General features: G+C 33.9%; 1 protein-coding gene across 2 annotated transcripts; it reads left to right on the plus strand.

Moving 5' to 3' along the window:
* The first annotated feature begins 541 nt into the window (after positions 1–541).
* LOC110727905 (polyadenylate-binding protein-interacting protein 11-like) lies at positions 542–8,024 on the plus strand. 2 transcript variants are annotated; one of them, XM_021907499.1, is made up of 11 exons: positions 542–899; positions 995–1,665; positions 1,773–1,883; positions 2,105–2,149; positions 2,240–2,312; positions 2,408–2,520; positions 2,676–2,735; positions 2,843–2,890; positions 2,975–3,043; positions 7,225–7,286; positions 7,378–7,435. In XM_021907499.1, the coding sequence occupies exons 2-11, from the start codon at positions 1,072–1,074 to the stop codon at positions 7,433–7,435; spliced, it is 1,233 nt and encodes a 410-aa protein (XP_021763191.1). In that variant the 5' UTR covers positions 542–899; positions 995–1,071. The 2 variants fall into 2 exon arrangements, with proteins under 2 accessions (XP_021763191.1, XP_021763198.1); XM_021907506.1 differs by lacking the exon at positions 542–899 and having other exon boundaries at positions 1,072–1,665; positions 7,378–8,024.
* Positions 8,025–11,096: the final 3,072 nt, after the last annotated feature.

The raw sequence follows: 11,096 nt of genomic DNA on the forward strand, positions 1-11,096 counted from the left end.
TGCATTATTTCATGTCATGGTTGACTTAATTTTTTTGCTATTATAAAATAAATAAATGTTATTTTATAATACATCATTAGATTCGTCACAATGTCTACTTTCATAATATAATTTTGTTACAATTTTTATTAACGGACAATTAAAGATATTAATGGTCAAAGTTACATCTTGGAAAATGTGTCGGTCAAACTGATGCATTTAAAAAAAAAAACTGAGGGAGTATTTGTAAAAGGTTGATATTATACGTAGTAGTAATATTTGTAAATGTATTAATTAACATTATTTTTTATGAACAAAATTTATTAAATAAATCTAATATGCTTCAATTATAATATTTTTTTTCGTATTGTCAAAAGTCCAAAATATTGCAATATTTAAAGAACGAATGAAATAGCAAGATTCTAAATTTAGTCCATATTACGACCTCTTAATCGAACCAATATGTACACGAAGTATTGTTTATCATGCATTTCTAAATTAGTATAAAACTTGACAAATTAAGAAATTTTAAAAAAAGTTTTTCATTTTATAACAAAAAATAATTAATTCAATTTCAACTCAATTAATAAGTGAAATACAAAAGCAAAAAATAAAAAATAGATTCTTCAAAGAAGCTACACGCACACTGCTTTATTTTATTTTCTCTCACCTTCCTCTCTTACCCTTTAAACTCTTGTAGACAAAAGAATCACTGCATCATTAAAAAGCCACTCTTTAAAAAAATTAAAATAAAAGTTGGGTTTTGTTCTTCTGCAACACTTTATTTATTTTTTTCTTTTATTTTATAAATAATTACAGTAATTTCCTCCGCCATTAAAGTAGAGTTTAAGAAGAAGACATTTTCTCTGTTTATCAATCAAATCAATGAACATCACCCCTCTTTAATTTTCAAAATTAAGGTAATTTTCTTCTTATACTCTATTTTCTCTCTCATGGAATTTCGATTTTGATTGTTAATTTGATTTTTGATCGGCGATTGTCTTGGAAATTGAAGGTGCTGTTGTTGTTATCTTCACTGGAAATCAAATTTCGCAGTTTCGAGAAAGTGTGAGGAATTTTGTTGTTTCGATCATGGCGGTGGCTGAAAACGGCGTCGCATCGGGTGGAAACCACTACGACTCGACTGATCTCGACCGATCAAACGACAATCACATCAACAACAACGAGAAGACTGAGAAATGCAGTTTGAAGTCGCAGTCTTTGCCCAAAAACGACGCCGTTGTTGTTTCGGAAGAGAAAGAGGATGATTATAATAGTAACAATAATAATAATAATAATAATCTGGAAAATAATCATTCTGGTTTGACAAATTCTGGAAGTAGCGAGAATAGCGGTGTTACTGATGATGATGATTTTGATGATGATCATCAAAACATCAAATTTGATGATAATAATAATAATGATAATGATAAAAATGAAAATGGAAAGAATTTTGATGAGAAGGAAGAAGAAGGGTTTAAGAAGGAAATTAGGGATTTACAGGAGATGTTGTCGAAGCTAAACCCTATGGCTAAGGAATTTGTGCCTCCTTCTTTGGTTAATTATGTGAATATTAATAATAATATGTTTAGTAATAACAATGGCAATTTCGGTTATGTTAATAATTTTCTAATTGCGCCGCTGAGTCCGGTTGCCGGCAATGTCAATGGATTCTCTGGTAGAAGGGTAATTTTATTTATCTGATTGATTATCATTTTTTCTGGATTTTTTGGGGGTGAATTTGGTAGGGATGTATTGAATTTTGTTTTGTGTGTGTATTTGTGGATGAACAGAGGAGGAATGGGTATGGTAATGGGAAAAGGAGGATGAATACCCGTACTAGTATGGCTCAGAGGGAAGATGTAATCCGGCGAACCTTGTATGTTTCGGACATTGATCAGCAGGTATAGGATTTTTGTAATTATTGTTGTTAATGATTATTGAGGTTTGTTTTGTGTGTTATATTTTGAATGAAGTCTGTAGCTTTTGTTATTTTATCTATTGAATTATCGAGCAAAGCTATCAGAATTTTATCTTGGTAAGATTTGGGATGAATTGCTTGTTAAATTTCTTGTTTTGGGTATGAGTTTGTGTTGTGACATTTGTGTGTAATGGTGGGTACCAGGTCACTGAAGAGCAACTTGCAGCGCTTTTTATCAATTGTGGACCGGTAATTGGTTTGTTTTTAGCTGTATGTTGTTTTGGTTGGATGTATTTTAGTGTAAACATTGAATTACTTTCTTTTGTTGGGGTGGTTTAGGTTGTTGATTGTCGTATTTGTGGTGATCCGAATTCTGTACTTCGCTTTGCTTTTGTGGAATTTATGGATGAAGGTAACGGCTTTAATTTGATTTCTGCTGATAAGTTGGGGATCATGCTTGGTTATGTTAGTCATGTTGTGATTTGTTTGGCTTTGCTATTTTGGCAGAGGGTGCTAATGCTGCTTTAAGCCTGTCGGGTACAATGCTTGGGTACTATCCTGTCAGGGTGCTGCCTTCTAAGACTGCCATTGCTCCTGTTAATCCTACTTTCTTGCCCAAGGTTGGTTCTGCACTGCACTCACTGCAATCTGTAATCTATCCTTGCAAGCAAGTAGTTTTTACTGCTCGAAACAAGCTTCAACATAATGATCATTATGGACTTTATGTTTAAACACTATTAATATCAGTGAGGTAATTAATGGCTTCCGTCTGCAGTCTGAAGGTGAGAGAGAAATGTGTGCACGAACTGTTTATTGTACCAACATTGATAAGAAGGTATTATTTAGTCAACCATTCATCACTTGTGTGTATTTTGATCTTTTCATTTGATTGCCCTCTAGTTCTCATTGCTAAGTTCATGTGTTTTTTGATATTCGTTGCAGGTTACACAATCTGAAGTCAAACTGTTCTTTGAATCATTTTGTGGAGAGGTTTGTAGTTCACCATATCTTAATATTGACTAATTGGGTCCTGTCAATTTTTAAAATTTATGTGTAAAGATTCTTACTTTTTAGGTACAACGCCTGAGGCTGTTGGGAGACTATCATCACTCAACTCGCATTGCTTTTGTGGAGTTTGCTATGGTAAATCCCTGAACCTCTATTGTTGCCTTTTTCTTTCTACTGTTTTATGGTTGAAATTCTCATGCTCTTGATGTCAAATTGGAAACTATATATCTTTCTTTGGGTTTTCAACGTATTCTTTTGACTTGCATGTTGTAGTCTAGTTAACACTTTGAATCAAGAACAGTGGATTGGTGACTCGCTAAGCTCCTATATCGTGTGTAGTTCAAATTTGACGCTTTTTCTTCTTTTCCCTTTCCTTGCATGTGTTCTAATGTTTTAGTCATTCCGGTGCCTTCTTTGGATATGCATTAATTGTTACTCCATAGAAACTATTTTTGCTTGTTTTTATTTATTTATTTATTTTATTTAATATATAGGTATGAATTTGGTTCTAGTTTGGTATTGACGGTTTTTTTAAACAAGCATTATACTTTTATAATACTTTAATATTGAGTGCTAATATATCTTTAGATTTTGAGATATGGCATTCACCCTTGATGTCGTATGGTATGGAAATAATATTTTATTTTAAAATTAACTTTATTGCTAGGCATAATGTTAATTCTACCATCTTGGGATCTCCTTCCTTTATACTTCATTAGTCTTGTAGAGCACTGGAAGGATATGGAGTTTGGGACTTTGGGGGATTGGCTTAGTGGAACACAATCCTCAGCCCAAGAAGGTTTTTAAATATATTTTGTGCCCAATATTTATTATTGGGAGTGATTAGATTAGAAGCACAATCCGTTATTCGCGTACTTAAATTTTAGGATTTTTTGTCAGAAATTACCTAATAAATCCTAGATTTTATGAGCAACTACCTAATAAAAAAAAATGTTGTAAAAAACTACCTAATAAAAGGGTTAAATATTGTAAAATACGAGCAAGACCTAGTTTATCACCTTGATAACAAATTGGCATTTTTGTAAATAAGTTGCATTGAATTTTGTGTTTTTTGATTAAAAAAAATATATATTTACTGTTTGTGGGCCATGGTAATAATGTCGACAGATTTTTTGTAGTAACACCGTTAACTACTGTTCATCACCTTCTTCCTCCCCACCTTCCTATTCATCTTCTTCTTCCCACCTTCTTCTTCCTCTTGTTCTTTTTCCTTCCTCCCACCAACTTTTATCTTCTTCCTCCAATCCACACCCACTTTCATCTTCTTTCCAAGCCGTCCGACTCCGCACCACCACCATTTCCGGCGCCGCCGAAATTCAATGAAAACCCAAATAACAAAGAGATAAATAAAGGGCATGGTTAACCCTAAAGGGTAGGTGAGTTAATCCTCCATTGATTTCGGCTTTAGCCGCCGGAATTAAACGAATACCCGAATATCAAAGGGAGAAATAAAGGGTATGGTTAACCCTAAAGGGTAGTAAGCTTTCGTTCCTCCATTGATTTCGTCTAGCTCAATGTTGTAGTGAAATGCACATTTTCTGCCATTGTCATTGAAGGTTGAAGGAGGAGAGAGAAAATCAAGGGAGAGGGGAAAAGCAACTAACAACAATTAACACTAGTTAGTTGTCAAATTACATAAATACCCCTTGATAAGCATGAATTGTTTATCAAGGTTATATACTTATATTTTCTCGTAAAATACTACCTCTTGCCGGATTTTCATCGTTGACCTAATTTTCCCACGTTGACCCACCTTTAAACACCCCTAAAACATCATCTCGTAGCCCGAACCTACCCCCAACAACTCGGAAAATCCCCCAACTGAAATAGCCTTACAACCTTACCACCATGAAAACCAACCCTCATGGTGGTTTCAAGGGTGTTTTGAGTTGGTCAATGCCGGAAAATTATGTCAACGGTGAAAATCCGATCAAAGGTAGTATTTTACCATATTTTACCTTTTGTTAGGTAGTTTCTCAAAAAAATGTGTTTTATTAGGTAGTTTCTCAAAAAAATGTGTTTTATTAGGTAGTTTCTGACAAAAAAATCCTAAATTTTATTATGAAGTTTCTATATTGGCATATTTTTTATAGTCTAGTTCAGCTAGTATTCTTTCCAAGGATCTTTGTATTCTGCTTGTCACAGGAAATTACATGCTATAGAAACACACATCAACTTGTTTTAGGGGTTAGAGAATTTTGCAGGCATGCCAATCAATTATGTTTTGAGAACCTGTAGCATATAGACCGAAATAACTATGGGATCCTGTAGTTCTGTACACCTCTATCTCTTATATTCATTAGGTGTTATCTGTATGGTTTGTAAATAGATCGAAATAATATTTCTTTTACATTAGTAAACGTAGAGGCCGTTTGGTGCCATGAGAGTTTTATTGCCTATTTTGTGGAATATACTCTGATTCATGACTGTAGTTGATGATTAGGATTTTCCATATGGCACGCATGTTAAATATTCAAAATATATAGAATGATGTTCTAGAAGACCATGAAAGTGCTAGCTTTTGTCTTCCATCTTGCTTGCTGTGTGAGATGTTTAGGTTTTGATGTATTAATGAACTTCTCTCCCATAAACCATAGTGACTTTATTTTTATATTTCCTTTTGAATTTTATGAATTTTTAAACTGCAAATCTAGGGTCACCATTTCATTGAATTGATGTTGTTTCATTTTTCACCTGAAATTCGAGTGAGTAGACTCAGGAACAAATTTATGTCGCTAGATATATTCTGATAGTCAAATTAGGACTAGCAAAAAGAGTGAGGACAGTCATATAAAAAGAGAGTTACTTTGCTTTGGGATTGTGGATAGTCATATATGCCAATTATGTTTCTTAGGCTTCATGACTTTGGAAATGGCTTTGGGTAAATTTTTTGAAACTGGTCTGAAAAAAGAGGTTTGGGTACTTTCTATGGATCCCACGACACCCCGAGAGGCCACTTGGGGTGGTTTGAACCGATTATTTTCCTTTAAATAGGCAATCTAGCCGCTTACACCTCTTTTCATTGACCCATGGCTACCACGGGAGGTTATGTGACTAACTTAGGGCCATTTATGGTTCCAAAGAACATTGTATGACCCGGGATGTGTCCCCTACCATCCCTTAAGAATTCGACACCGGGTCTCAAAATCTCCTAAAATGCTCCGATTTCGTGTATTCTAATCTTCATATTTAGCCTTTGGAAAACATTTTTTGACCGGGCAAGATTATGCAACAAGGTGCTTCCCAAGGACCCTGGGGGGCTTACTTGGTGCCCATAACCATCTCATTCATGCCTTGGCCCAACCGCTGTTATCATGTTTTAGGATGCCTTGCCTTGGCCTTGACTCCTTGAGTTTGCCTTATTGCCTTCCGTTGTTTTTGTTGCTTTTAATTTTCTTGTGGAATTGTGATTGAAAGGGTTGAATAATTTATAAATCATTTATCGAAGCCTATGACGACATGAAATTTCTGCTAGATAGCTGTTCTGCTTGTGTTGTAGTCTCTTCATCTGCTAGGGCTTTGGCTGCAGAATCATGATGTCTTGGTGGAATCTAAGGTCCAGTGGCTAATGGGTGAGAATTGAGGGTATTAGTTAAACATGGAATTGATGAAGACATAACTAATTGTTCAAGTCCTTGGTTACAAAGCTGCAGGGCTCAGGCATTTTAGTTAGCTTGTGTCATGAAAACTCATATATAGTCACTACTATATTTTTTTGCATATAATTTGATGAGTTACAAATCTTACAGCAACATTTTAGTTGACCTTTGCACATTTGAAAGGTTTATGATCTATCAATATGCAGTTTGTTCTGAAGTTTGTGTGACAGTTCTTTGAATAGGCATTTTATCAGGCTGTCAAAAGGGGCAGGGGTTGTTGCCATAGTAGCTGAAGCTTGTTTTTCAACTGTCATGTTTTGCTTGAAGTAGGCTGGGTGCTTTTTTTCTAGTATGCTTGCTGGTTATTGGAAATTCCATTTAGTTGATGGCAGTTGGTAGACAAATGTTATAGGGCTACATTTTTTGTGCCTTGAGGCCTACATGCATACAAAATGCTGGATTTTTTTTTTCCCTTTTCAAAACAATGAGAGTACTATGGTACGAAATTAAAGTAAACCCTGGATTATCTATCCCTGCCTCTAGAATTTGTAATTGATATTACCCACTTCTTTTACTACGAATTCATAACTTGCATATATGGTCTGTCATCGTTTGAGGTTCTGTGAACATTTTTTTTTTTTGTTTTTCTTTTCTGCATTGTCATTAGGATTGACAAGTCTCTTGTGGTGCTTACAGGCTGAAAGTGCAATTTCGGCTCTCAACTGCAGTGGTGCAGTGCTGGGATCACTGCCTATCAGGTTGATACTCTTGCAGCACTCTTGTCTTTTTGCTCTATAAATAATCCTATTTCAGGGGCCAATCATAACAGTACACTCTTTACATATACAGGGTGAGCCCATCAAAGACTCCTGTTCGCCCTCGTCCTCCTCGCTCTCCATTGCACTGAATGGTCACTGGTTTCTCCAAGCCAAGTCACTGCTCATCTTTATCTCCACATATATATACATAAATATATATAGATACACAGAATAGTATGAAGGTACTTGTGGCGTCGTTAGTTTTGTCCTTTCGTATCTTTGGCCCAGTATCCTGCTTTTACTTATAGGGAGGTATTTTATGTTCTTTTCAAGGCTTTGTTCAATTTGAACATGTAGTGAGTTTGGAGGCAAGTTCCGAGGCTCTTCTTTCCTGAGTTAATTTATGTTGCACAGCATAGTATGACTGAAAACTATGCTGGAGATTTGTCTGCTTAAGACTAATATCTTTGCAGATGTTCTCTGACTTTCTTTCTTAAGCCCACAACAAATTTATGGGTTCATTTCTTTGGTTTTTTTTTTTTCAAGATGGTCCGACTTGTTCAGCTCTTCTTATTTTGAATATTGTCTGAGTTTGGTCTATGTTTGTGGGCACATTATTTTTTATTCACTGCCCATATATATGCTGCTGGGAATCTGGCATGCTGCTTGTCTAAAGGTTAAGCACGGATCGGATATTCAATCCGAAATATTATCCTATATCTGAAATTTAAAATTTCTGATATCCGATCTGAAATAAATTTGGATATTCTATATCTGAAATTTTTGGAATGATATATCAAGTATCTGATTTTTTGTTATCCGAAATACTATACAGAATTACAGAGTAATATGGAGTTGCTTTTTTGGGGGGGTATTCGAAAATCTGAACTATTTCTGTAATGTATCAAATTTCCGGATCAAATATCCGATCTGAAATTAATATCGATTGGATGTCATAAATTATAAGATTAGGTGTGGATCTGATGTTTGGATCTTCAGATGGATTAGCTTAGTTAAGTTTGTTTGTCACAAATTTTGTGGACTTGTTTGGGCTTATGGACATGTACTTAAGAAAAACGTTGGACATTGTTTTGGGCTTACAGTTGTTATAAGAGAGAATCTTCAACTTGACTTGATTGCAAATTTTGTCTAAGACTACTATATAGATAAATAGATCACGGATTAGAGTTTAAGGCCTTGTTTGGTTGACAACATAAAATGGGGGAAGTGGAAATTCATGGGATTTGATAGATTGAGGAGTTGTTTGGTTGACACAAAAAAGCAAAAATGAAGAAAGTGAAAATTCATGGGAATTTTAACTTCCCACAAAACAAGGGAAGTAAATTACCTAGCCCCTCTAGGTCAATCAAAATTTCATGGGATTTCTAAATTTTCACATTGCCAACCAAACAAATTTAGGAAATTCTTAGGAATTTCATTAGGGAAATAATTTCCCATAGAAATGCAATTTCCTATGGAAATTTAATTCCCATGTCAACCAAACAAGGCATAAGACTACTACATAGAGTCATAGATTATGGATTAGATGCCTGATACCCGAAATTGACTAAATTTATCATCTGAATTCATATTTAAAAGAAAAAAATAAATAAATAAAAAGGCACTAGAAATATTGAATATTTGAGCTTCAACCAATTACTTGTTGAGCAGTTTGGTTAATACATGAATATTTCCTTTGTCTCTAAAGTTCTTTTTGTTTTGACTTTTTAGGTCGAAATATAAAGGTTTTTATAGGAATTAGGGAGTACTTTGTATTATACTTCTACTAAAAAATTAATTTGATACAGTATTATTCACAAACTACAAACTAGTTGACTAATATTGTCAACTCTCACTTTACACGGTTGGAGAGTAGTTGTATTAAACAACTTACTCCGTACTAATTAAATAGCTCTCTCATTTTTACTTCCCAGCATAATTCCTATGTCTAAAATTTGTTTTATATGACTTCCACAATCTCTATTGTATTCCCTAATTTGGCCATTGGTATCTGTTTGTTTGTAGATATTACGGAGTACTCCGTAGTAAACAATTGTCAAACTTTTTTGTTTATTTTGTAACTTATAAATTGAGATTTTGAATCTAGAAGTGGTTCAATCATGCTCCCATCGTCTAAAAATTCTACTTGTTTTGACAGTAATTATTTCGAAAAATAGTTAAAACACAATCTTTTACAAACGGAGAGAAAATTTATAAAGTTTTTGATATTTATTTTGGTAAGAGTCTAAGCCCAAAAATTAATACAACATTGAGAGAAAATATCCTAAATTTTGTACAAGTACTACGTATATTTTTCATTTGAATTAAAAATTACATATTGACTATAGATAAATTAAATAAGGTGGCAAGGTGCATACCCTAAAGGCCTCAATCCTTAAACTACCCTCCTACTTTCTAAGTAGATTGGTTGACTTGTTGAATCCTTTAAAATGTTATGAGTAGGTCTACAGCTTTCTTATCTTAACCATACCAAATAATTTGGAACAGTTTGCACAAATCTTAATGATTCCACCATACTCAACCTAAAATATTCTTCTCACTCTTACCACAATACTGTAATTAAACTAATATCACTATATTAGCACTATCTTAATGTCTCTTTCACGGCTTAACCTATATTCTTCCAGCTGCACTTTAACAAATATTTACCATAAGAAGTGTCTAATGCATCATTAGTCAATCACCCTAATTAATATATATAACTCGTAATTCTATTACTGTACACTCCTGTAATTTCCAGCCATCTGGTCAATTTGAGAATACGACGAATTAAGGTTTGCCTTCTTTCAAGGCAAAAATGTCATATTTAGGGCTTATTTAATAGCACAAGATGATTAAAGTTTTATAAGACAAGTTTTAGAAAAGAAGGCCTAATAAGATTTGATAAAGGCTAGTAGGCTACTCAAATTTTAAACTATAACTAAGATAAATTCTTATAAGTTTAGATAACTAGAGATAAGTGTATCCTTATATCCGTATGTTTTAAATTTTGACGAGTTAGAGAGAGAGAGGAGATAGTTAGCCACTCTATTAGCTTCATGGTTGATATGTTAATCGTTGATGTTGCGATAAAATTTCTATATCCTTTTTACAATTGTGGAAGAGAAAGACATATATGTTGGATAAATACATCAAAATCCACTATATGTGCTTTTTTGCTTTCATCTTGACGTCACCGATGAGGCATATGAAATCTTGAATCCAGAAAGATACCATCTTTCTTTAGGTAATGATGGTGTGATGTGGGTGGCGCTAAAAAGGTGTTATTGCTCATTAGGATCATTGAAATCAAATTTGGCCTTCTGATCAACTAATAAGTGTATTTAGTACTCCGTAATAATTTAGGCTTTGTTTGATTCACCTTATTTGGTTAGAATTTATAGCATTTGAGCTTACATGCACGTTCACAAATGTTGTTATGCAACTTATATACACATTTTTTTCCAATTAGTACTTCGATAAGATAGAATTTAGTATGTACCACCTTATAAAAATCTACATATAATTTTCAGTGAAACCTGTTAACAGCCTAAATAAAGATTAATCATCTTTATCTGGCCTCCATTTGATTAATCTAATCCACTAGACTCTAGTAAAATAAAACAAAAACAGAGAACAGGTGAGAAACGGCAGATATTCCATATTCCACTAACCGACCCATTTGCATGCGTAGTGCTCATTCTTTTAATTTTACATCTTCCCTCCACTCCACACACATATAAATAACATATTCATCTTCTCTCTCAAAATATTGTAACATCTTCATTAATCTCAACAAATATAGAGTGA

The sequence above is a fragment of the Chenopodium quinoa genome, unplaced genomic scaffold (genome assembly GCF_001683475.1).
Source record: "Chenopodium quinoa cultivar QQ74 unplaced genomic scaffold, ASM168347v1, whole genome shotgun sequence".
In the NCBI taxonomy this organism is placed as follows: domain Eukaryota; kingdom Viridiplantae; phylum Streptophyta; class Magnoliopsida; order Caryophyllales; family Amaranthaceae; genus Chenopodium; species Chenopodium quinoa.

What these genes read in the sequence shown, in the direction of transcription:
- LOC110727905 (XM_021907499.1), top strand. Translation starts at nt 1,072, where the DNA reads ATGGCGGTGGCTGAAAACGGCGTCGCATCGGGTGGAAACCACTACGAC. An exon ending in GTACCAACATTGATAAGAAG is followed by an intron (nt 2,736 to 2,842) that starts GTATTATTTAGT and finishes TATTCGTTGCAG; the next exon opens with GTTACACAATCTGAAGTCAA. An exon ending in CTGGGATCACTGCCTATCAG is followed by an intron (nt 7,287 to 7,377) that starts GTTGATACTCTT and finishes TTACATATACAG; the next exon opens with GGTGAGCCCATCAAAGACTC.